The sequence below is a fragment of the Scyliorhinus torazame genome, chromosome 29 (genome assembly GCF_047496885.1).
Source record: "Scyliorhinus torazame isolate Kashiwa2021f chromosome 29, sScyTor2.1, whole genome shotgun sequence".
NCBI classification, from domain to species: domain Eukaryota; kingdom Metazoa; phylum Chordata; class Chondrichthyes; order Carcharhiniformes; family Scyliorhinidae; genus Scyliorhinus; species Scyliorhinus torazame.
This window is the reverse complement of record NC_092735.1, coordinates 6,710,581-6,737,365: the sequence shown is the minus strand read 5'-3', so window position 1 is coordinate 6,737,365 and position 26,785 is coordinate 6,710,581. Positions and strand designations below refer to the sequence as shown.

The window sequence follows — 26,785 nt, the reverse complement described above, 5'->3', positions numbered from 1 at the left end:
CTACGCTCCAGGGAAAAAAGTCCCAGTCTATCCAGCCTCTCCTTATAACTCAAACCATCAAGTCCCGGCAACATCCTAGTAAATCTTTTCTGCACTCTTTCCAGTTTAATAATATCCTTTCTATAATAGGGTGACCAGAACTGCACACAGTATTCCAAGTGTGGCCGTACCAATGTCTTGTACAACTTCAACAAGACGTCCCAACTCCTATATTCAATGTTCTGACCAATGAAACCAAGCATGCCGAATGCCTTCTTCACCACCCTGTCCACCTGCGACTCCACCTTCAAGGAGCTATGAACCTGTACTCCTAGATCTCTTTGTTCTATAACTCTCCCCAACGCCATACCATTAACTGAGTAGGTCCTGGCCTGATTCGATCTGCCAAAATGCATCACCTCACATTTATCTAAATTAAACTGCATCTGCCATTCGTCGGCCCACTGGCCTAATTGATCAAGAGTTCATAGAATAAACATTGTTTTGCTTTAAAAAATACATTTCTGCTCTACCACACCTGTAGAGTGGGCCGTGTGCTCCCCATAGCACAATCTAGTAAATGTTGTGGGTCAGGTTCTCTACACCCTGGCCCATAACAATACAATGTGGGTAAATGTGAGGTTGTCCACTTTGGTGGCAAAATACAGGAAGACCTGGGTATCATGGTGGAACAGTCCCTGAAGGTTGGCAGGTTCAGCAGGCAGTGAGGAAAGCTAATGGCATGCTGGCCTTCATAGCGAGAGGATTTGAGTATAGGAGTAGGGATGCCTTGCTGCAGTTATACAGGGACTTGGTGAGGCCAAACCTAGAGTATTGTGGCAGTTTTGGTCTCCTAGTTTGAGGAAGGACAACCTTGCGTTTGAGCGCGTCCAGCGAAGGTTCACCAGACTAATCCCGGGATGGCAGGACTGACATATGAAGAAAGACTGGATCGACTGGGCTTGTACTCACTGGAGTTTATTAGAATGAGAGGGGATCTCAGCGAAACATATAAAATCCTGATGGGACTGGACAGGCTGGATGGGGGAAGAATGTTCCCGATGTTGGGGATGTCCAGAACGAGGGATCACAGCCCAAGAATAAGGGGTCAGCCATTCAGGACTGAGATGGGGAAGAACTTCTGTCAGAGAGTTGTGAACTTGTGGAATTCTCTCCCACAGAAAGCCGTTAGGGCCATAAAATCATAGAATTCACAGTACAGGAGGCCATTCAGCCCATCGAGTCTGCACCGGCTCTTGGAAAGAGCACCCTACCCAAGGTCACACCTCCCCCCTAGCCCCATAACCCAGTTACCCCACCCAACACTAAGGGCAATTTTGGACACTAAGGGCAATTTAGCATGGCCAATCCACCTAACCTGCACATCTTTGGACTGTGGGAGGAAACCGGAGCACCCGGAGGAAACCCACGCACACACGGGGAGAACATGCAGACTCCGCACAGACAGTGACCCAAGCCAGTAATTGAACCCGGGACCCTGGCGCTGTGAAGCAGTTGTGCTAACCACTGTGCTACCGTGCTGTTCGTTGGATATATTCAAGAGGGAGTTGGACGTGGCCCTTGCGGCCAAAGTGATCAAGGGGTATGGAGAGAAAGCGGGAGAGGGACACTGAATTTGCCTGATCGGCCATGATCAGATTGAATGGTGGTGCAGGTTCGCGGGGCCGTATGGCCCACTCTTGCATTAATTTTCTATGTTTCTCTGACCCTATCCACAGATGCTGACTGGCCTGCCCGGTGTTTCCAGCGCCTGGCCACCAAATCCCTTCACCAAGCCGACCTCCACACTGCATCCAAAGGCTCCCAACTGATGAGTCAGCCTTGGGCTCAGCAGTAACAACTCTACCGATCATTGCACCGTATTGTCAGCCGGCTCGCGAGGGCGGCCTGCTGTGAATGCATTTGGCAAGAGACTCAAAAACATCAGAACCGCCTTCGAGCTCAGGTCGACCGAGACAACGACCTCGATTCAGATATCGGGCGGGATTCTCCCTCCAGTCACAGCAGCGGGATCCCCCCGTCCCGCTGGAGATTTAGCGCAGCAACAAATTCCCCGTTGTTGGCCAGCGGCAGTAAGGACTTGCAACGGAGCAGCATCATCATTCGCCCAATACTCTTAGCACTTTAATAAACGGAGGTTTCATGAAGGAATCCAGAACAAAAAAAAAAAAAGAGGATTTTATTGTAAAAATACGAACATGAAAAGATCCATGTTCCTCGAACGGTACCACCAGAATCGTTTAGAGGTTACATTCATTCTGGGGGCGGTGCTTCCAAACCAGGAACCCAAATTAGACTTTGATTTATTAGCCGATCTCAATTCAGGCTGTCCTAGGAGATGAAAAATGAAATGAAAATCGCTTATTGTCACAAGTAGGCTTCAAATGAAGTTACTGTGAAAAGCCCCTAGTCGCCACATTCCGGCGCCTGTTCGGGGAGGCTGGTACGGGAATTGTGGCCCAGTGGGAATATTATTGGATCAGTTATCCAGAGGCTGAAGTTAATACTCTGGGGACGTGAAATTTAAGTTCAATTAATAAATCTGGAATTGAAAGCTAGTCTCAGTAACTTTGGCTGTGAAACTGTCATTGATTGTCGTAAAAACCTGATTGTCGTAAGTAGGTAATGGTATCACTAATGTCCTTTAGGGAAGGAAATCTGCCGTCCTTACCCGGTCTGGCCTACACGTGACTCCCGACTCACAGCAATGTGGTTAATTTTTGTTTTATAAATTTTGATTACCCAATTCATTTTTCCAATTAAGGGGCAATTTAGCGCGGCCAATCCACCTACCCTGCACATCTTTGGGTTGTGGGGGTGGATCCCACGCAAACACGGAGGAGAACGTGCAAACTCCACACAGACAGTGACCCAGGGCCGGGATCGAACCTGGGACCTCGGCGCCGTGAGGCAGCAGTGCTAACCACTGCGCTGCCCCCATGTGGTTAATTCTTAACCGTCCTCGCAAGCCACTCAGTTCGAGATTGGGGATGGCTATGCCAGCGAAACTCGCGTTTCAACAAAATAATTTTTTAACATTTTTTTAAAAGGGATGGTATTCAATGCCAATCCTACTACCTACATATTCAGAATGAAGGATTTGTCCCTTACCTTTTTGAAGAGATGTGGTACAGCATCACAGTAGATTTTCCTAAATGTTGGATGCGAGCTTAAGTCTGCCCTGGTCGTTCCTTGTCAGGGTAAGAGAGGATAAAATTTTAGTTTGAAGTCAGTGCAGGATTCGATCTCAGTCCCGCAGACACCATCCACTTCTCCCCTCCTCTCCGTGGACAAGTTCACAATGCAAATGGTTAAATTAAAACAAATATTATTCTCTTTACAACTTGGATTCAAATTTTACTTCACAAGACTTTACATAGATAAGAGCAGGAGGCTCTGGCCCTTCGAGCCTGCTCCGCCATTAATCGCAATCATCGCTGATCATCCAGGGGCGGTTTGTGGTGCAGTGGTTAGCACTGGGACTGCGGCGCTGAGGACCCGGGTTCGAATCCCGGCCCTGGGTCACTGTCCGTGTGGAGTTTGCACAATCTCCCCGTGTCTGCGTGGGTTTCACCCCCACAACACAAAGATGTGCAGGGTAGGTGGATTGGCCACGCTAAATTGCCCCTTAATTGGAAAAATAAATAAATAATTGGGTACTCTTAAAAAAAAATTATTAAATGGCTGATCATCCAACTCAATAGCCTAATCCTGCTTTCTCCCCATAGCCTTTGATCCCATTCTCCCCGAGTGCTATATCCAGCCGCCTCTTGAATATATTCAAAGTTTCAGCATCAACTACTTCCTGTGGGAATTCCACAGGCTCACCACACGTTGGGTGAAGAAATGTTTCCTTATCTCTGTCCGATATGGTTCACCCTGAATCCTCAGACTGTGACCCCTGGTTCTGGACACACCATTGGGCAAATGATCTGGCTAATGGGTTAGCACTGTTGTTTCACAGCTCCAGTATCCCGGGTTCGATTCCGGTCTTGGGTCACTACCTGTGCGGAGTCTGCACGTTCTCCCCGTGTCTGCGTGGATTTCCTCCGGGTGCTCCGGTTTCGTCCCAGAAGTCCCGAAAGACGTGCTGTTAGGTGAATTAGACATTCTGAATTCTCCCCGTGTATCTGAATAGGCGCCGGAATGTGGCGACTAGGGGATTTTCACTAACTTCATTGCAGTGTTAATGTAAGCCTACTTGTGACACTAATAAAGATTATTATAGGGCAGCACGGTGGCGCAATGGGTTAGCCCTGCTGCCTCACGGCACCGAAATCCAGGGTCGATCCTGGCCCTGGGTCTCTGTCCGTGTGGAGTTTGCACATTCTCCCCGTGTTTGCGTGGGTTTCGCCCCCACAACCCAAAAATGTGCAGGGTAAGTGGATTGGCCACGCTAAATTGCCCCTTAATTGGAAGAAATGAATTGAGTACTCTAAATTTTTTTTAAATAAAGTTTATTATTATTGTTTTGTCTGTTGACCAAATGTGGACAACCCTGAAGGGGTTATGAGCTGGGTCAGGAAAGAGTCACTTCTTAAGGGCACTCACTCCAGCCACCTATCTGTCTGTTTTTTTTCTGTCAAATGCCCTCAAAGGGGCAGCACGATGGCACAAGTGGATAGCACTGTGGCTTCACAGCGCCAGGGTCCCAGGTTCGATTCCCCACTGGGCCACTCTCTGTGCGGAGTCTGCACGTTCTCCCCGTGTCTGAGTGGGTTTCCTCCGGGTGCTCCGGTTTCCTCCCACAGCCCAAAGATGTGCAGGTTAGGTGGATTGGCCATGCTAAACTGCCCTTAGTGTGCAAAATGTTAGGAAGGGCTATTGAGTTACGGGAATAGGGTGGAAGTGAGAACTTAAGGGGGTCGGTGCAGACTCGATGGGCTGAATGGCCTCCTTCTGCACTGTATGTTCTATGTAATAAATGTTGCCCCAGCCAGCGATGCCCACATCCCATGAAGGAATTTTGGGCGAGGAATGCGGGAGGTTTTCACACCTTAAAACCCCAAAGGTTTAGCAGCATATTCTAGAGTTTTAAGATGTTAATTATTCCTGGTCACCGGACAGGATCATGCTTGTTTTAATAGAACAAATGGAAATGTAGGAGCAGGGGGCCATTCAGCTGCTGCAGCTTGCACCACCGTTCAGTTATACAATGGCTGCTTTGCATCTCAACTCCATGTGCCTGCCTGTGTTCCATTTCCCAAATAACTCTGGCCTACCCACGTTCGATCCCGGCCCTGGGTCACTGTCCGTGTGGAGTTTGCACATTCTCCCCGTGTCAGCGTGGGTTTCACCCTCACAACCCAAAGATGTGCAGGTTAGGTGGATTGGCCGCGCTAAATTGCCCCTTAAATGGAAAAAAAAAAGAGAATTGGGTACTCTAAATTTTTTTTAAAAATAAACTCTGGTCTAATCATTTTCAAGCATCCCTCAGTCCAACAGGGGAGTAAGTTTCAGATTTCTGTTACCCTTCCAGTGAAGACATAGGTCCTGACATCACTCCTGAACCGCCCAACTCATTCTTAAGTTCCTTGTTCCGCACTGCAACCAATTTCTCGATGTACTTTGTCGATTGTGTCTGTTATGGGCCAGGGTTTAATGAACCCCAAAGTGTATCATGGAGTTCACCTGACCCACGACTTTTAATAGATTGTGGTATGGGGAGCACACGGCCCACTCTACAGGTGTGGTACAGCAGAAATGGAAAAGTATTTTTTAAAGCAAAACAATGTTTATTCTATGAACTCAAGTTAACCTTTTTAAAACATAGTGAATATCTTAGCAACCATCAATTCAAATACAACCCCCAAAGAATACAACACTAAGTAATCCTTTAAGCTTTCCTTTTTAACATCCATAAAACCTTTTTCTAAAACCTTTAACAGAAGCACATCAGGTTAAAGTCACTACTGAGAGCAGTTATTAGTTTTAAATTACCAAATGACCGATTTACAGTCTTTAGATTACAGAGAGAGACTCTAATACACCTTCTGGCTGTGACTGCAGCTATCCAGCTCTGAAAACGAAACTAAAACACACCCTGCAGCAAACAGCCTACAACGAAAGTAAAAAGCTGACAGACAGCCCAGCTCCATCCACTCTCTGACATCACTGCAGTAATAAACGCCCATTTCTTAAAGGTACTCTCACTACAGATATTTATATACACACCCATTTATAAACACCCATTTCTTAAAGGTACTCTCACTACAGATATTTATATACACACCCATTTATAAACACACATTTCTTAAAGGTACTCTCACATGACATGTCTACTGTGTACCGTTGGCCGCAGAAAAATACTTTTCACTGTACATGTGACAATAAATCAATCAAATCGATCAATCAACTATTCATCTGATTAAATCCTCTAATCGCCTTGAAGACTTCAAATTGAACACCTTGTAACTTTCTATCTTGAAGGCAGTTCTTGAGGGGGGGGGGGGGGGGGAGAAACATGCCCAATTGCTCACCTGTGCGTTTCACTTTGTGACCCACACGTTTGGCCCAGCCCACTGAGTGAATGAGGGGACTCCACATGTGGCACCAGAAATCATCGTCTTCCTCACAATCTTCATACAGTAGCCGGAGGCGGCCCCCGATCACCGTGTCCACGACTGCGGTCCTCGTACGTGAAATCTGCGCCTTATCAACAACCTCCACCCGCATCCCTGGTCGGAATGAGTATTTCATGCTCTCCACCATCTGGCCGGGAAAAACAAAATTAAAAATAAAAGAGGAAATACTTATTCTCAAACATAAACTCAACAAGGGAGAGAAAACAATAGCTTCTTCCTCACCTACCAACCTTTTGGAAAAGATTGCAGATTCCACAATTTTTCCGACACATTTTGGTCCAGGACCCTCATTAATATACGTGTTTGAACAATGAATGTTGGGAGGCCATTCAACTCCGGGATCCCACACCCAAGTCGCAATTTGTTCTAGAATCTCTACAGTGCGGAAGGAGGCCATTCGGCCCATCGAGTCTGCACCAATCTTCTGATCAGCACCCAACCTCGTCCCATTTCCCCCGCAACCCTGTAGCCCCGCCCAACTGCTGGGACATCAAGGGGTAATTTATCCACCTAACCTGCACGTCTTTGGAATGTGGGAGGAAACCGGAGCACCCGGAGGAAGCCCGCGCACACACGCAAACTTCACACAGTCACCCGAGGTGGGAATTGAACCTGTGTCCCTGGTATTATGAAGCAGCAATACTCATTTGACAGGAACACTTCCCTAAATGGTTGTGGCGGTTGGAGGTCAGTCATCTCAGCTCCAGGACATCACTGCAGGAGTTCCTCAGGATCGTGTCCTAGGCCCAACCACCTCCAGGTACTTCATCAATAATCTTCCCCCCGTTACATCAGGTCAGAAGTGGGGATGTTTGCGGGCGACTGCACAATGTTCAGCACCATTCGCGACTCCTCAGACACTGAAGCAGTCCGTGTCCAAATGCAGCAAGACCTGGACAATATCCAGGATTGGGCTGATACAAGTGCCAGGCAGCGGCCATCTCCGACAAAAAAGAATCTAACCATCTGGCCTTGACATTCAATGGCATTACCATCGCTGGATCCCCCACAAGCCGCTCAGTTCAAGGGCAATTAGGGTTGGGGACCAAATACTGGCCCAGCCAGCGAATGCCCACATCCCAACAACAGAATTCATCTTTGGACTTCCGGGCGCGGCGAGGTGTTTGGCACATCAGGTGGCTCTCCTCCCAATTGGACCCAATACAGCAAATTCTTTTTGAGTTTTTGGCGCAAAAAGTGACCTAAAACTGCCCTAAACGTAAAAGGCACGAACAACAACGAGGGGGGACAGACGATGCCGGCAAACAGCAGTTCAAAGGGACGACGAGAAGGCAGGAATGGAGTAAAGGGGCAGGGGCAACGGGCGGACGGACCGGCGGTCCCACGAGGCGAGGCAGAGGCCCAGGCGAACCAGGAGAGGGGAAGATCGCTGACCCGAACGGCGGAGCAGGAGCGGACAACAACATCCCTCCCACACAGGGGGACGGATAGAGGAACGTTTTAAAAAAGGAACTGACCGCTATGAAGGGGTTCCAGGTGGTGGTGAAGCAGGTGGTGACGGAAGCGATAGCCACCCTTCAGCGCACGATAGACGGCCTGGGATGGAAGGTGGAGATCCCAGGAGAGGACGACCCTGGAGAAAGCGTCAACGGACCAGAGCGACGGGATCGAGGTTCTGGAGGCTGGGGTGAAGAGGTCGGTGGGGAGGCTCGAGGACCAGGCGAACAGGTCACGACGGCGAAATGTCCGCATCGTGGGTCTGCCAGAGGGGATTGAGGGTCCCAACGGGCTACATCGCCCACATGCTGGGCAGCCTAGACAGGAGGGACGGCTTCCCAAACCCCCCAGAACTCAACAGCGCGCACAGGTCGCTCCGGCCTAAACCCAAAACTAGGGAGCAGCCGAGAGCGATAATCACAAAACTACACCAATTCCAGGACCGGGAAAAGATCTGGATGTGGGCCCAACGGATGGATTTGTGCTCGTGGGAAGGGCACAGAATCAGGGTCCACCAGGACATTGGGGCAAAAAAGAGGGCTGAATTTAATAGAGCGAAATTGGCGCTCTACAATAAAAGGGGTGCGATTCGGCATGCTGTTCCCGGCCAGACTCTGGGGGACCAGGGGAAGGAACATTACTACGCAGCCCCCCCCCCCCAGCAGAGGCCGACGAGTTCATAAAAACGAACAACGTGGAGGGAGAACAGACACGTCAACGGTGAAGGGAGCAGGGTGGGGGAAAAAGGAATGAAAGTGGAGGACGAACCGAGAACAAGGACTGTAATGTGGACCATGCGCGGGACTGTGCTGCCTCGTTTCCGGTTCGAAGCTGGGAAAGAGAGAGAAGGGAGCGAGGATAGGGAAAGCGAGGTAGGGGATGGAGACAGGTAGGCAGAACGGTGACAGCGCTAGATCAGCACGGGGGTTGGGGGGAGGGGGGGGGGGCATTGTACTAACGAGGAGGGCTATCATGGGAAGACTGTGGGGGAACAGGGATGGGAGGGGGGGTTGCGCAGAACAGAAAGGGGACAAAACGATAGGAAAGGTTTGGCAGCAGGACAGACATGGAGGGTGGCATGGAGCAGGGCGAGGAATCAAGATGGCGCGCAAGCAGCCACTCAGGACAGTCCCTGGGCAAAGGGGGACCCCGGAGTGCAGGGGCACATCCACGTGGCGATGATGTTGGGTGCTCCCTGGGCAAAGGGAAGCCCCGGAGCGCAGGGGCCCAACTTCGGGGGGAGAGCGGCGACCGTGGCCATTTTGGACGACCTCCTAACAAGGCAAACCCCCGAGTGCATGGGCGCGTCCACCAGGGAGCAGGAAGGGCTGGGTGGGAGGGACGTCCCACTTGTGCTACGGGACGAGGGCTAGGGGAGTAGCCATATTGATTAGCAAGAGGACGGGATTTACAGAGACCAGGACGGTTACTGACCCAGGGGGACGGTACGTCATGGTCAGCGGAGTCCTGGAAGGGGCACCGGTCCTGCTGGTAAAGGTGTACGCTCCCAACTGGGACGACACAGAATTCATTAAAAAAAGACCATGGCGGAAATCCCCGACATTGACACACACCGACTGATCATGGGGGGGGGGGGGGCGACTTTAACCGTGTACAGGACCCACTGACCGACCGATCAAACCCCAGAACGGGGAGAAAGACAGGCATGGCTAGGGAGTTGGGAATATTCATGGAGCTGATGGAGGTGGTTGACGCGTGAACGTTCCTGCACCTGGGAGAAAAGGGGTTCTCGTTCTTCTCGCAGGTGCAGAGCGTGTAAACCCGCGTCAACTTCTTTGCGGTGGGAAAATCGGTGCTTCCAGGGATCACAGGAGCGGAATACTCCGCGATTGTCATCTCCGACCACCCTCCACACTACATGGACGTGAGGCTGGAGACGGGCCGGGCCCAGCGCCCCACATGGAGGCTGGGCACAGACCTCCTGCCCAACAAGGCCGTCTGCCAGAAAGCATCGCGGGCCATAGGCGACTACGTGACTAACGACCAAAACGGGGAGGTCTCACCCTCCATGTTCTGGGAGGCACTGAAGGCCGTGATTAGAGGAGAGATCATAGCCTACAAGGCAAGCAGAGATAGGGAAGAGAGGGCAGCCAGGTAGCAGCTGGTCGACTCCATCTTGGAGGTCAACAGAAAATACTCGAGGCCCCGACCGTAGAGCTGCTGGCGGAGAGGAAAAAGCTGCAAATGGACTTTAACCTGCTATCCACCAGGAAAGCAGTGCACCAACTCCGGCAGACACGGGGGACCTTCTACGAACATGGGGAAAAGGCTGGCCACCTACTGGCTCACCAGCTGAGAAAGCAGGCAGCCACGAGGGAAGTAGCGCAGGTAAAGGATAGCAGAGGCAGACTGGTAGCAAAACCAAAAGAGGTCAACCAAGCATTCGAGGCCGACTACCGAGGACTGTACACCTCCGAACTCCCTGACTGGGACACGGGGATGAAACAGTTCCTCGACGGACTGGAACTACCAGTTGTGGGGGAGCTGGAAGCACCAATAGATCTGGGAGAAATCATGGACAGCATCAGCTCCATGCAGGCGGGGAAAGCGTCGGGACCTAACAGGTTCCTGGCGGACTTCTATAAAACATTTGCACCAGCCCTGGCCCCACACCTAAGGGACATGTTCACGGACTTTGCCTCCTACGCTAGCGCAGGCCACAACCTCACTGGTACCCAAAAAAGAGAAAGACCCGTCAGAATGTGGATCATACAGACCCATTTCACTGCTGAACGTGGATGCGAAAATACTCGCAACGGTCCTGGCCAAAAGGCTGCGTACCAGAGGTGGTCGCAGAGGACCAAACCGGCTTTGTCAAGGGTAGGCAGCTCACAGCGAACACCAAGCGGCTGCTGAACGTAATAATGACTCCCCTCTGTCGAGAGAACACCAGAGGTGATCGTCTCCCTGGGCGCAGAAAAGGCCTTCGACAGAGTCGAATGGAAATGCCTCCTCGAGATACTGGAACGGTTTGGGCTAGGAATGGGGTTCACCGCCTGGGTGAGGCTCTTGTACAACGCTCCCAAGGCGAGCGTTCGAACTAACACCACCAGCTCTGAATAATGCCAGCCACAGAGAGGAAGACAGTGCTGCCCGCTGTCCCCACTCTTGTTTGCGCTAGCCATCGAACCCCTGGTGATAGCCCTGCGGGACGCGAAAAGCTGGAAGGGAATCCGGAGAGGAGACAGAGAGCACAGAGTCTCACTCTATGCAGATGACCTGCTCCTCTATGTCTCAAAGCCACAGGAAGGACTGAAGGCAATACTGCAAATACTGAAGAGGTTGGAACCTTCTTGGGTTACAAACTCAACCTGGGCAAAGGTGAGGCATTCCCAGTGAGCCCAAACGGGGGAGGGGCGGAGATGGAGGGGCTCCCGTTTAAAACGGCCCAGAACAGGTTCCGTTACCTGGGGATCCAGACAGCCAGAGATTGGACACAGATCCACAAGTGGAACCTGACCAGCCTGGTGGAGGAAGTAAGAAGAGACCTTCAAAGGAGGGGCTCACTCCCACTCTCCCTGGCAGGGAGAGTGCAGAAATCAAGATGAACGTACTGCCAAGGTTCCTCTTCCTGTTTAGATCCATACCGATCTTCATCCCTAAGGCCTTCTTCCAAAATGTTTAATCATGGCGTTTGTGTGTGAGGGTAAGAATCTGAGAGTTCACAAACCAACGATAAGTTGGTTCCCAAAGCAAGATAAGTCCCTTGGGCCGGATGGGATTTATCCTAGGATTCTCTGGGAAGCTAGGGAGGAGATTGCTGAGCCTTTGGCTTTGATCTTTATGTCGTAATTGTCTCCAGGAATACTGCCAGAAGACGAGGATAGCAAATGATGTCCCCTTGTTCAAGAAGGGGAGTAGAGACAACCCCGGTAACTATAGACCAGTGAGCCTTCATTCTGTTGTGGGCAAACTCTTGGAAAGGTTTATAAGAGATAGGATGCATAATCATCTGGAAAGGAATAATTTGATTAGGGATAGTCAACACGGTTTTGTGAAGGGTAGGTCGTGCCTCACAAACCTTATTGAGTTCTTTGAAAAGGTGACCAAACAGGTGGACGAGGGTAAAGCAGTTGAGGTGATGTATATGGATTTCAGTAAAGCATTTGATAAGGTTCCCCACGGTAGGCTATTGCAGAAAATACGGAGGCATGGGATTGAGGGTGATTTAGCGGTTTGGATCAGAAATTGGCTAGCTGTAAGAAGACAGAGGGTGGTGGTTGATTGGAAGTGTTCAGACTGGAGTCCAGTTACTAGTGGTGTACCACAAGGATCTGTTTTGGGGCCACTGCTGTTTGTTATTTTTATAAATGATCTGGAGGAGGGCGTAGAAGGATGGGTGAGCAAATTTGCAGATGACACTAAAGTCGGTGGAATTGGGTCAGTGCAGAACGATGTTGCAGGTTACAGAGGGGCATAGATAAGCTGCAGAGCTGGGCTGAGAAGTGGCAAATGGAGTTTAATGCAGAAAAGTGTGAGGTGATTCATTTTGGAAGGAGTAACAGGAATACAGAGTACTGGGCTAAATGTAAGATTCTTGGTCGTGTGGATGAGCAGAGAGATCTTGGTGTCCATGTACATAGATCCCTGAAAGTTGCCACCCAGGTTGAGAGGGTTGTCAAGAAGGCGTACGGTGTGTTAGCTTTTATTGGTAGAGGGATTGAGTTTCGGAGCCATGAGGTCATGTTGCAGCTGTACAAAACTCTGGTGCGGCCGCATTTGGAGTATTGCGTGCAGTTCTGATCGCTGCATTATAGGAAAGATGTGGAAGCATTGGAAAGGGTGCAGAGGAGATTTACCAGAATGTTGCCTGGTATGGAGGGAAGATCTTATGAGGAAAGGCTGAGGGACTTGAGGCTGTTTTCGTTAGAGAGAAGAAGGTTAAGAGGTGACTTAATTGAGGCATACAAGATGATCAGAGGATTGGATAGGGTGGACAGTGAGAGCCTTTTTCCTCGGATGGTGATGTCTAGCATGAAGGGACATAGCTTTAAATTGAGGGGAGATAGATATAAGACAGATGTCAGAGGTAGGTTCTTTACTCAGAGAGTAGCAAGGGCGTGGAATGCCCTGCCTGCAACAGTAGTGGACTCGCCAACACTAAGGACATTCAAATGGTCATTGGATAGACATATGGACGATAAGGGAATAGTGTAGATGGGCTTTAGAGTGGTTTCACAGGTCGGCGCAACATCGAGGGCCGAAGGGCCTGTACTGCGCTGTAATGTTCTATGTTCCAACGCTGCAAAGGAGGAAAATCAAAGGTGGACTGGCTGTACCAAATCTGCAGTACCACCACTGGGCAGCAATGGCAGAAAGAGTGAGGGGATGGGTACACAAACCCAATTCAGAGTGGGTGCGGATGGAGGAGGCCTCCTGCAAGGGGATGACCCACCGGGTCCTGGCTACGGTAGCACTCCCACCCCCCTCGACGAAATATACATCGAGCCCAATGGTAGTGGCTGCACCGAATACGAGGGCCCAATTAAGACAACACTTCGGGCTGACTAAGATGCCGGGATGATTATGATGATTTTTCAGCAACCACAGATTCCCCCCCAGCCATGCCAGACACCACCTTTAAGAAATGGAGACAGGAGGGGGGCAGACTGACAGTTCGGGACTTTCACATAGGGCACAGACTAGCGACACTGAACGAACTGACGGACTCACGGGGGAATGAGAATTGCCGACTGGACAGGAAATGAGACACCTGCAAATAAAGCACTTCCCCTGCAAAGAGACAGAGGCGGCACTATTTGAGGATCTGATAAATACAGACAGTAAAGAAGAGGGGCTCTGTGGGAAAATATATGGACAGCTACTGGGCAGGGCCCGAACACCACTGGACGAGACCAGACGGAAATGGGAGGGCAAACTGAGGACTGAAGTGAGGTGAGGACTCTAAAGCGAAGCACTGAGCAGGGCTAACTCCACCTCCACCTGCGCCAGGCTCAGCCCAATGCAGCTCAAAGTGGTGCGCAGAGCGCACCTGACCAGAACCCGAATGAGCAGGTTCTTCCCGGAGGTGGAGGATGTGAATGGTGCCAGAGGGGGCCGGCCAACCCACGCCCACAATCCTGGGCATGTCCCAAACCTGCTGGGTTGTGGACAAAAAGGGGGGGGGGGGGGGGGGGGAAACACCCCCCCCAGACTGACTCGGGAGACATGGGGAGAGGCAGGCGGGGAGAATTTTGCTGCAGCTTTATAAAACCCTGGTTCGACCACACTTGGAATATTGTGTCCAGTTCTCGTCGCCTCATTATAGGAAGGATGTGGATGCTTTGGAGAGGGTACAGAGGAGATTTACCAGGATGCTGCCTGGACTGGAGGGCGTGTCTTATGAAGAAGGGTTGAGGGAGCTAGGGCTTTTCTCACTGGAGCGAAGAAGGCAGAGAGGTGACTTGATAGAGGTGTACAAGGTGACGAGAGGCATGGATAGAGTGGATAGCCAGAGACTTTTCCCCAGGGTGGAAATGGCTGTCACGAGGGGACAGAATTTTAAGGTGATTGGAGGAACATAGAACATAGAACAATACAGCGCAGTACAGGCCCTTCGGCCCACGATGTTGCACCGAAACAAAAGCCATCCAACCTACACTATGCCATTATCATCCATATGTTTATCCAATAAACTTTTAAATGCCCTCAATGTTGGCGAGTTCACTACTGTAGCAGGTAGGGCATTCCACGGCCTCACTACTCTTTGCGTAAAGAACCTACCTCTGACCTCTGTCCTATATCTATTACCCCTCAGTTTAAAGTTATGTCCCCTCGTGCCAGCCATATCCATCCGCGGGAGAAGGCTCTCACTGTCCACCCTATCCAACCCCCTGATCATTTTGTATGCCTCTATTAAGTCTCCTCTTAACCTTCTTCTCTCCAACGAAAACAACCTCAAGTCCATCAGCCTTTCCTCATAAGATTTTCCCTCCATACCAGGCAACATCCTGGTAAATCTCCTCTGCACCCGCTCCAAAGCCTCCACGTCCTTCCTATAATGTGGTGACCAGAACTGTACGCAATACTCCAAATGCGGCCGGACCAGAGTTCTGTACAGCTGCAACATGACCTCCCGACTCCGGAACTCAATCCCTCTACCAATAAAGGCCAACACTCCATAGGCCTTCTTCACAACCCTATCAACCTGGGTGGCAACTTTCAGGGATCTATGTACATGGACACCTAGATCCCTCTGCTCATCCACACTTTCAAGAACTTTACCATTAGCCAAATATTCCGCATTCCTGTTATTCCTTCCAAAGTGAATCACCTCACACTTCTCTACATTAAACTCCATTTGCCACCTCTCGGCCCAGCTCTGCAGCTTATCTATATCCCTCTGTAATCTGCTACATCCTTCCACACTATCGACAACACCACCGACTTTAGTATCGTAAGGTATAGGGGAGATGTCAGAGGTCGGTTCTTTACACAGAGAGTGGTGGGTGTGTGGAATGCACGGCCAGCAGAGGTGGTGGAGTCAGAGTCATTCGGGACATTTAAGCGACTCTTGGACAGGCGCATGGACAGCAGTAAATTGAAGGGGTGGAGGTTAGGTTGATCTTAGATTAGGATAAATGGTCGGCACAACATTGTGGGCTGAAGGGCCTGTACTGTGCTGTGCTGCTCTAGGATTGCACGCCGAGTCGGATGGCGGCAGACTGTATGTAGAAACATTCTAAGGGAAGTATTGTACAGTAAATGAACAGCAACAGCAACGTAGATAATTTTTGAAAATACCAATAAAAAGATTTTTTTAAAAGAACACATTTTGAAAAAATGTAGAGCTCAGACATTTTCATTTGGATATCTTCGGATTAATCCCGGTGGCACAGTGGTTAGCACTACTGCCTCACAGCGCCAGGGACCCGGGTTCAAATCTGGCCTCGGGTGACTGTCTGGGTGGAGTTTGCACGCTCTACCCGTGTCTGCATAGGTTTGCTCCCGGGGTCTCCGGTTTCCTTCCGCTGTCCAAACATGTGCGGGTTAGGTGGACTGGCCGCGCTAAATTGCCCCTTCGTGTCCAAAGGGGCGTGTGGTTACGGGAATCAGGCAGGGAGTGAGCCGAGGTAGGGGGCGCTCTTCCAGGGCAGCAGTGCAGACTCAATGGGCCAAGTGGCCACCTTCTACACCTTCGGGATTCTATGAACTCCATTATGATGCAAAATAACCTCTTGAGCTATGACGTGGGGAGGTTCCCTTACCTTGTAATGAAAATCAACTGGTAGGGTCTTAGATCCGATGAGTTTCTTCAACAGATAATTTCTCCAGTCGGTGGTCCTGTTTCGAACAGCTGCAGAAAGAGCATCACACGTTAACACAAAATCATTTCACAATGAAACACTTTGCCGCTAAGTCCTGAACACAATATTATGCCGTCTGTCTCTACTCAGTGTCGACCAGACTGTGACGAAGAACGGCAGATTGAACAAATTTGACCCAGAGATGGGCTTGGAATCACAGGTCCAAACCAATATCATCTATTTTAACCTCCTCAACATCGTCCGATTCTGCCCAGCCTCAACTCATCAGCTGCTGCTTGAACCCTCATTCATGCCTTTGCTACTTTTGCAAAGGCTGATCCCTCGCCCTACCATCCCCACCTCTCTCCACTTCCTAGACATACTATCGATCATGGGCAGCACGGTAGCAAAGTGGTTAGCCCAGTGGCGTCACCGCGCCAGTGTCCCAGGTTCGATTCCCGGCTGGGTCACTGCCTGTGCGGAGTCTGCGCGTTCTCCCCGTGTCTGCGTGGGTTTCCTCCGGGTGCTTCCGGTTTCCTCCCACAAGTCCCGAAAGACGTGCTGTTAGGTGAATTGGACATTCTGAATTCTCCCTCTGTGTACCCGAACAGGCGCCGGAATGTGGCGACGAGGGGATTGTCACAGACTTTTTTGTGGCGAGCCAGGAGGTTCTGGTCGGGGTGGAGAGGGCAGAGTACCCTGGGGATAGTGATTTCGGACCATGCGCCCATTGGCTGGAGATTCAACTTAGATTGGGACGGCTGCAGAGGCCGGGGTGGAGGCTAAATTCGATTCAGGGTTGTTGGCGGATAGAGGGTTTTGTGACAAAGTGCGGGTAGGGATTAAAGATTATGTAGAATCGAACCAACATGGGGAGGTGTTGGCGGGCACTTTTTGGGAAGCACTAAACGCGGTGACCCGAGGGGAGATTACCTCATTCAAGGCTCATGTGGATAGGGAAAGGAGGGAGGAACATGACCGTTCAATGGGAGGTGGATAAGGAGTACTCGAGGGTGCCCACCACGGAGGGATTGGCGAGGAGGAAATAATGAAGAGGGCACATGGCTTAGGACGGTTTTTATACGAACTAGAGTTTCCACAGTTGGAAGGGAAGAGGCAGGGCTAGAGGAGCCCTTGGGGCTGAGGGAGGTATTGAATAGTATAAGGGGTATGAAGTCAGGGAAGGCCCGATGGCGACCCAGCAGAATTTTGTAAGGAGTTTGCGATGGACCTGGCACCGCATCTCTTGGGGGCTTTTAATGAGGGGCTGGAGAAAGGGGAGCTGCCGGAGATGATGATGCGGGCAATGATCACATTGTTACCGAAGAAGAGGAAGGACCTGTTGGAATGTGGGTTGTGTAGGCCCATATCGCTGTTAAATACAGATGTGAAAGTGTCGGCGAAGTTGGTGGTGGGAAGGATGGAAGGTTGTGACCCGGGGATTGTTGCGGAGGACCAAACAGGCTTCATAAAACGGAGGCCGCTTTTTAGTAATACAAGGAGGTTGTTAAACATGATTAAGACCCCATTGAGAGCTCAGGTACTGGAGGTAGCGGTGTCCGTGGATGCGGAGAAGGCATCTGACCGGGTGGAGTGGCGGTACCTGTTTGAGGCCCTGGGAAGGTTTGCGTTTGGGACGAAGTTTGTTATGTGTGGCACCGATGGAGACTGTGCGGACAAATGACTTGGGTTCACGGAGCTTTGAACTGCACTGGGGAACAAGGCAGGGATGCCCGCTGTCGCCGCTGTTGTTTGCGCGAGCGATTGAGCCTCTGGCAATGGCTCTTAGAGGTCGATAGTGGCGAGGGGAGCATCGGGTGTCGCTCTATGCTGACGACCTACTATTGTATGTTTCGGACCCGCTGGAGTGCATGGAGAGGATAATGGGCCTGTTGGGGATGTTTGGGGAGTTCTCAGGACATCAGCGAAATGTAGGGAAAAGTGAAGTATTCCCGGTTGGGTCGGTGAGCCAATCTAGGGGGTTGCCTTCAAGGTGGCCAGAGGCAGGTTTAGATACCTGGGGACTGGGGTTTCGGGTAGCGAGGGAATGGGCGATGTTACATAAATGGAATCTAACAAAGCTGGTGGAGGAGGTTAGGGAGGATCTGATGAGGTGGGACACGCTGCACTCAGAGGGTTCAAGTGGTGAAGATGAACATTTGGACGAGGTTCCTGTTCATATTCCAGACACTCCCGATCTTTGCACCGAAGGCCTTCTTTTGAAAACTAGACACGATTATTTCGGACTTTGTATGGGCAGGGAAGGTGCCAATGGTTAAGAGGACCCTGTTACAGAGACAGAGGGTTGGTGTTGCCGAACCTGCTGCGTTGCCAATGGCGCCAAGGAAGTACGCAGAGAGCCCGGTGATGCAGTCCACAGTAATGGTCTGGAACCAGCTGTGGAGGCATTTCCAGATAGAGGGGATGTCAGTGTTGGTGCTGCAGATGAAAACCACGAGTTAGAGCCAGACGGAAGGATAGACTGTTTGTATAAGAAGTGGAGGGGGGGGGGGGTGTCTGGTTAAGGGGAGAGATCTGTACCTGGAAGAGGGCTTTGCCAGTAGAGAGGAACTGGAGGAGAGGGTCGAGCTCCCGAGAGGAAGTGAGGTTAGGTACCTGCAGCTAAGGGACTTTGCGCGTAAGGTTTGGAAGGAATTCCCCAGGTTACCGGGATACACCCTGCTGGAGCGACTGCTGCTTCCGGATGTGGAAGGGGAGGGCAGGATCGGAGACATACATGGGTGGCTGGGCGAGCAGGGAGGTGAGTGGGTGGTGAAGATTAAGGAGAAGTGGGAAAGGGAGCTGGGAGGGGAAATAAACTGGGGAGTGCGGAGTGAGGCGTTACGAAGGGTAGAAGGTTGTGCGTAAGGATGAGCCTGAGACAGTTCAAGGTCGTACACAGGGTACAAATCACTCGGGCGAGAATGAGTGGGTTATTCCAGGGGGTGGCAGATGAGTGTGAGAGGGGTGGGCGGGGTCCAGCCAATCAGGCGCACATGTTCTGGAGCTGCAAAAAGTTGGAGAGATTCTGGTCGGGAGTTGTGTGTTAAGAAGTTTGCTCCCAAATTGTTTAGGTTTTGTAACCTTTTATACAAGATTGGAATAAAATACATTAAAAAAAGTCTTAAACTAATCATTTCTTGATACTTGCATTTCCTTTGGCTTACTCCTTCCGACTAACTCATTGTCCCAGCAGACTCTCTTTACAAGTACTCTAAGCACTAAAATTAAACAATGCCCGCCACCTTGTGTTTACAATACATTTAACAAACCATTATCAAATTCTGCCCTGTGTGAATTCGGGGTCATGTTGCTACCCACGTCCTTACTCACTCGCCACCCATGATCACTGACCTACACTGGCTCACGGTTAAGTAACCCTTCAAGTTGAAAACTCTGTGCCTGGCTTTCAAATTGCTCCACAGCCTTGACCCTCTCTGTTCTCTGCAACCGTCTCCATCCCCTACAAGCCGTGAGATGTCTTCACCCCTCCAAATCTGGCCTCTGGAATGTTCGACCAATTTGTCGCTCGAAATCGTGTCTTCTGCTGCCAATTAATCACTAGAATCCCCTCTCGAAACCTGCTGCCACGTTATTGCTCTTGCCCCCCCACATTTTTAAGGTGCTCCTTAAAGCTTGCCGCTTTGGCCAGGTTATTTACCACCTGCCCCACTATAACCAGCGCTTGAGAAGGCATGGGACATTTTGCGATGTAGAAAGAGGCTGTAGAAACACATGTCTAGGTCGAGTTGTAACATTACGGTGCACTGACAAACAAATTGCAGTTAGTGCTCTGCAAAGAACTCACTCTGAGGAGGCACGAGAGGTTTGCCAAATGTTGCGCACCAGCCGATTGGATGGACATCTGCAGTTCCCAGGTTATACCAAAAATCATGTCGCGCGTTATTTTCAAAACCTTCGTACCTGAGCATTGCCTTGTAACCTACAGAAGCAAACGATTAAAAACTTTCTAACATTTGTAACTGAAATGATTATGAAAGAACAAAAATCTATTAATAATGGTGGCAGTGTGTGTGTGTGGGGGGGGTGGGGGGGGGGGGGGGGCACAGTGGCTAGTACGGCCGCCTCACAGTGCCAGGGCCCCTGGTTCGATTCCGGCCTCGGGTGACTGTCTGTGCGGAGTCTGCGTGGGTTTCCTCCGGGTGCTCCGGTTTCCTCCCACAGTCCAAAGATGTGCAGGTTAGGTGGATTGACAGGGATAGGGCGGGGGAGTGGGCCTAGGTAAGGTGTGCTTTCGGAGGGTGCAGACTCAATGGGCCGAATGGCCTCCTTCTGCACTGTAGGGATTCTATGGATTCCAATGACGCCAGACTAGTTATCCAGAGGCCCAGGATAACACTCTGGGTACACAGGCCCAAATCCCACCCCGGCAACTGGTGGAATTTAAGTTTGAATTTAATTAATTTTGATTTAAATTTTTCCAATTGAGGGGCAATTTAGCGTGGCCAATCCACCTAGCCTGCACATCTTTGGGTTGTGGGGGAAGTCCCACACAGATACATGATATGCCATCAATTAAGATGGAGAACGCAGCGTGAATTAACTATGGCTTTAATTGGCTTACAACAGAGCTGGCAGCGTGAGAGGTCGGCAGCTTATATACCCAGGCCCCGGGGGGAGGAGCCACGGGCAGAGCCAAAACCGTACAACATGTGATATAGTGGCAATACCGCACAACGCGCAATACTGTGGCAGCACACTGCAACACAGCGGCTTCACCACAATACGGGAGAATGGGCAAACTACACACTGACAGTGACCCGGGGCCGGGATTGAACCCGGGTCCTCGGTGCCGCGAGGCGGCGGTGCTAACCACTGCGCCGCCCCTTGATTAGCTTTTAACCAATTGTGGAGCTCCACCGCCGAGGGGGCGACGTCTCGGTTTCCAGGGCTGGCTCTCGGCCCACCTATTGGGTCAGTGGAGGAAAAAAATAGGTTTAAAAGGTTACAAAACCTAAACCCACTTCCCTCACAAGAAACCGACTCTCTGGACTATTTGCAATTTATTTTCCCCGTCAACTGATTTTGTTGTCAAGCTGCGTCTGTTATTACAAAATAAAATACAGAATTGAGTGCAAGAATGTACAGGCACATCTCTCATTTTAAACAGCCTGACATCTACCCATGCACAGGAAGGGCTCCCCCTGGTGTTACTGCACAAATAACAAGTAAAGGCATCATAATCCCAGATGACCACAGGCTGCTTTCCCCTTTGAGGGGGGGGAGCTGACTGGGGGTGATTTCACCACACCTCAGGTTGAGAAGGTGGGTGCTTCATGAATAACGTCAGCCGGTACGGGAATCGAACCCACACTGTTGGCATCGCTCTGCATCGCGAACCAGCTGTCCAGCCAACTGAGCTAAACCGGCCTCGCACAAATAACAGTCCAATGGAAACTGCCTGTGTGAACATATTACGCTGCATTTACAACCTCCTACCAGTAGAGGTGTGCAGCAGGAAAAGAACAAAGAAAAGTACAGCACAGGAACAGGCCCCTCTACACGAAAGACTTCTACATTTCCGGGGTCCGTATCCCTCTATTCCCATCCTATTCATGGATTTGGCAAGACGCTCCTTAAATGTCCCTATCGTCCCTGCTTCCACCACCTCCTCCGGCAGCGAGTTCCAGGCACCCACTACCCTCTGTGTAAAAAAACTTGCCTCGTACATCTACTCTAAACCTTGCCCCTCTCACCTTAAACCTATGCCCCCTAGTAATTGACTCTTCCACCCTGGGGAAAAGCTTCTAACTAGACACTCTGTCCATGTCCCTCACAATTTGGTAGACTCCTATCAGGTCACCCCTCAACCTCCGTCGTTCCAATGAGAACAAACTGAGTTTATCCAACCTCTCCTCATAGCTAATACCCTCCAGACCAGGCAACATGAAATGAAATGAAAAATGAAAATCGATTAGTGTCACAAGTAGACTTCAAATGAAGTTACTGTGAAAAGCCCCTAGTCACCACATTCCGGCGCCTGTTCGGGGAGGCTGGTACGGGAATTGAACCGTGCTGCTGGCCTGCCTTGGTCTGCTTTCAAAGCCAGCGATTTAGCCCTGTGTGCTAAACCAGCCCCCGTTAAACCATCCTGTTAAACCTCTTCTGTACCCTCTCCAAAGCCTCCAAATCATAGAATTTACAGTGCAGAAGGAGGCCATTCGGCACATCGAGTCTGCACCGGCTTTTGGAAAGAGCACCCTACCCAAGGTCCACACCTCCACCCTATCCCCATAACCCAGTAACCCCACCCAACACCAAGGGCAATTTTGGACACTATGGGCAATTTATCATGGCCAATCCACCTAACCTGCACATCTTTGGACTGTGGGAGAAAACCGGAGCACCCGGAGGAAACCCACGCACACACGGGGAGAACGTGCAGACTCCGCACAGACAGTGACCCAAGCCGGGAATCGAACCTGGGACCCTGGAGCTGTGAAGCAATGGTGCAATCCACAATGCTACCGTGCTGCCCTTCTGGTACTGTGGCAAAGTTTGAAGGGGTATTAACTTGGGCGAGGGGACAGCCCACTTTGACTTACCCTGTCCCACCTATAAAATAAATAAATAATTTATGAATCGTTTAAAAAGTTACAACTTACTTTCTTCCTCGTTTCATTCGATGGTGACCTGCCCCCCCCTCATTTTCACCCTCGCTTACTGTCCTCAATCCCTTCAACACTCTTGTAAAACATCGGAAGTAACTCGACTTCCAATCTGCATCCTCCCTCCACACAGCACCTTGAACGGAAAGCGCTCATCCTGCAGGTAACTGCTGGAGCTCAGCCGGTACCCACCAGAGCAGCAGGGGCCCTGCTGTAACCGTCTCCTCAACCCAATGATGGCGCCAAGAATCAGGCCCAATGTAGTTAGGTCAGCGCAAATCTGCATCAACGATACAGAATCCAGTACGGCACGCGATCCCACCGGTTAGTCACTCCGAGGTGAAGCCTGTGAGACTGACCTGCTAATTTGATGACATAGGCAATCCAGTAGACTTTGTTTGGCAGGTTATAGTCGAGGTTCAATATTTCCACCTTCATCCCTTCCAGAACATCCTCCCACTGGTCAAACAGCGGAACCTGCGAGGGAAACACCGGGTTTTACGCTGGTTTCCATCTCGAACCACAGGAAGAGACAAATGGAGGGAGAGTGAGAGCGTGAACTATTAATAATGCCATGATGTGGAGATGCCAGCGTTGGACTGGGGTGAGCACAGTAAGAAGTCTTACAACATCAGGTTAAAGTCCAACAGGTTTGTTTCAAATCACTAGCTTTCGGAGCACTGCTCCTTCCTCAGGTGAATCAAGGAAGGAGCAGCGCTCCGAAAGCTAGTGTTTGAAACAAACCTGTTGGACTTTAACCTGGTGTTGTAAGACTTCGTACTGTATTAACAATGCCAGAGAGTGTCTCTCAGGCAGAGGTAGGTAGGCTCTTGATTAATAAAGGGTCAGGAGTTATGGGGAGAAGGCAGGAGAATGGGGATGAGAAACATATCAGCCATGATTGAATGGCGGAGCAGACCCGATGGGCCGAGTGGCCTAATTCTGCTCCAATGTTTTACCGGAAGAGGTTGGCGTAGTGGGAATGACACTGGACTAGCAATCCAGAAAAGGGTGAGCGGGAAAAGAGAGAGGGGGAAAAGAGGGAGAGAAAGAAAGGGAGAGAGAGAGGAAACAACAGAGGGGAGAGCAAGAGCAAAGAAGAGAGAGATGCACAAAAGTGAGCAGAAAGGGGTCGAGAGAGAGAGAGAGATGGAGTTTAGAGAGAATGAATCCATCCCATGACACGAGGTGATCATCAAGTTCAATTCCCTGGTCGCACCTTCCCCCCCATATCCCTTGATCCCTTTAGCCCCAAGAGCTATATCTAATTCCTTCTTGAAATTACACAACGTTTTGGCCTAAACTACTTTCTGTGGTAGCGAATTCCACAGATTCCCCGCTCTCTGGGTGAAGAAATTTCTCCTCACTTCACTCCTAAAAGGTTTACCCCTTATCCTCAAACTATGACCCCTAGCTCTCACTCCCCCACCATCGGGAACATTCTTTCTGAATCTACCCTGTCTAATCCGGTTAGAATTTTGTGAGTTTCGATGAGGTCCCCTCTCACTTCTAAACTCCAATGATTATAATCCTAACCAATTTAGTCTCATCTCATATATGACAGTCCCACCATCCCAGGAATCAGCCGGGTTAACCTTCGCTGCTCTCCCTCCATAGCAAGAACATCCTTCCTCAGATAAGGAGACCAAAACTGCTCACAACTCCTCCACTCACGCGCCTTCCCGTGGTTCCGGTCGCATTCACCCGGCGGCGCTTCCCAAATGTGTTCCCACCCTGACCCCCATGTTGAGGCTTGTAAATTTCAGAAACCCCTCAGCAAGGGGGAGGGGGACAAAGGGTTTAATCCTCGGAGATTTTTAGAACATTTTCTCCGTGGGCTTTTTTTTTGTGGGGGGGTGGTGGGAGCAGGATTCAGGCCTCAAAGCATCGGTCATCTGGGTCACACTGATCATTTAAAGCAAAAAGCGGGGATTAAAAGGGGCCTCGCAGTCTTTTGGTAGAGAGAAGCCACCACACGCGACCGACCGAGGGGCGCGCCGACCCAGGGGCGCGCCGACCCAGGGGCGCGACCGACCCAGGGGCGCGACCGACCCAGGGGCGCGACCGACCCAGGGGCGCGACCGACCCAGGGGCGCGACCGACCCAGGGGCGCGACCGACCCAGGGGCGCGCAGACCCAGGGGCGCGCAGACCCAGGGGCGCGCAGACCCAGGGGCGCGCAGACCCAGGGGCGCGCAGACCCAGGGGCGCGCAGACCCAGGGGCGCGCAGACCCAGGGGCGCGCAGACCCAGGGGCGCGCAGACCCAGGGGCGCGCAGACCCAGGGGCGCGCAGACCCAGGGGCGCGCAGACCCAGGGGCGCGCAGACCCAGGGGCGCGCAGACCCAGGGGCGCGCAGACCCAGGGGCGCGCAGACCCAGGGGCGCGCAGACCCAGGGGCGCGCAGACCCAGGGGCGCGCAGACCCAGGGGCGCGCAGACCCAGGGGCGCGCAGACCCAGGGGCGCGCAGACCCAGGGGCGCGCAGACCCAGGGGCGCGCAGACCCAGGGGCGCGCAGACCCAGGGGCGCGCAGACCCAGGGGCGCGCAGACCCAGGGGCGCGCAGACCCAGGGGCCGGCAGACCCAGGGGCCGGCAGACCCAGGGGCCGGCAGACCCAGGGGCCGGCAGACCCAGGGGCCGGCAGACCCAGGGGCCGGCAGACCCAGGGGCCGGCAGACCCAGGGGCCGGCAGACCCAGGGGCCGGCAGACCCAGGGGCCGGCAGACAGGGGCCGGCAGACAGGGGCCGGCACTCAAGAGACAAACCACTAACAATAATCACATCACCTGTTACTCACATGTTTGAAGCAGCTCACAGGGGCCGCGTTGTACTTGTGTTTCTCGATGTACTTGCCCCATTCAAAGCTCTGGCCACCAGCTTAAAGGAAAAAGGAGGGAAATCATTATTGGGGTAAGCTGGATTTACAAAAGGTACAATCGTGTGTCCGGCCCAGAGCAGATTCAAGCCCCATCGCATGGCTAACAGCAAGGGCACAGGACACAGGCCCCACCGCATGGCAGACAGCAAAGGCACAGGCTCCACTGCATGGCAAGGGCACATGGGGCACTACTGCTGTCCAGTCAGTTTGCTAATCCCAGTTAATTTTGTTCTGTGAAGGCAGATGTTTGGGCAAACTCGAGGGAACACATCTGTGTGCTCATGCGCACCCCCTGGTGGCCATTTCAACAACTCACTTTCGGGAGACAGTCGCCGCTCTCACCAACAACTTAACTTAATGAAACAGCCCCGTGCAGTGTGACACCCAGGCATACAGAAATAATCGAGCAGGTAACCAAAAGCCTGGTCAGGAAGGTAGGTTTAAAAGGAGTGTTTTAAAAGAAGGAGACAAAAGTCGAGAATGGGAGGGGTTGAGGGAGGGAATCCAGAGCTTGGGGGCTAAGGCAGCTGAAAGCACGGCTGCGAAGAATGAGAGAAGTTGGTCTATATTGTTTTTCTATATTCTGTTGCAGCAAAGCATCGAGGTTAAGGTTTTCAGACTCTGTGGCTGCAGAAGGTGCAATTAAGATGTCATAAAAGTCATATAATCATTAATTCCAATAATGTATATTGTTTACCTATATAGAGTTAATGGAATTTTGTTTATGGAAAGAAGGTTCCCTGGGGTTTAGATAATTGTGGCTGGCCTTAGTGGATGGTCATAACCCAGTTAGTGGGATAAAGATGTAATTAATGGGAGAAGCCAGGTCCGTAGCAGGCAGTTTAATTTTAATTTTGCTGGAAGCTTTTGAGGTGAACAGCAGATTCCTGCAAAAAGGCCATCAGGTTAAGCAGTGGTCTGACACAGGCAATGATCTGCAGGCTGTTTCCTGATCTCCCTCTTCAAG

At 51.2% G+C, this 26,785-nt stretch overlaps 1 protein-coding gene across 2 annotated transcripts in view; it reads right to left on the bottom strand.

Moving 5' to 3' along the window:
- Window positions 1–26,785, bottom strand: part of LOC140403834 (lethal(3)malignant brain tumor-like protein 2) — a 153,298-nt gene that overhangs the window by 100,174 nt on the left and 26,339 nt on the right. For both annotated transcript variants that reach the window (XM_072492008.1, XM_072492007.1), the window contains 6 exons: window positions 25,738–25,817; window positions 23,298–23,415; window positions 20,118–20,252; window positions 16,271–16,359; window positions 6,480–6,711; window positions 3,112–3,191 (listed from right to left, as the gene is read on the bottom strand). In XM_072492008.1, the coding sequence (XP_072348109.1) occupies window positions 3,112–3,191; window positions 6,480–6,711; window positions 16,271–16,359; window positions 20,118–20,252; window positions 23,298–23,415; window positions 25,738–25,817 (734 nt within the window). The remainder of the gene's footprint in view (window positions 1–3,111; window positions 3,192–6,479; window positions 6,712–16,270; window positions 16,360–20,117; window positions 20,253–23,297; window positions 23,416–25,737; window positions 25,818–26,785) is intronic.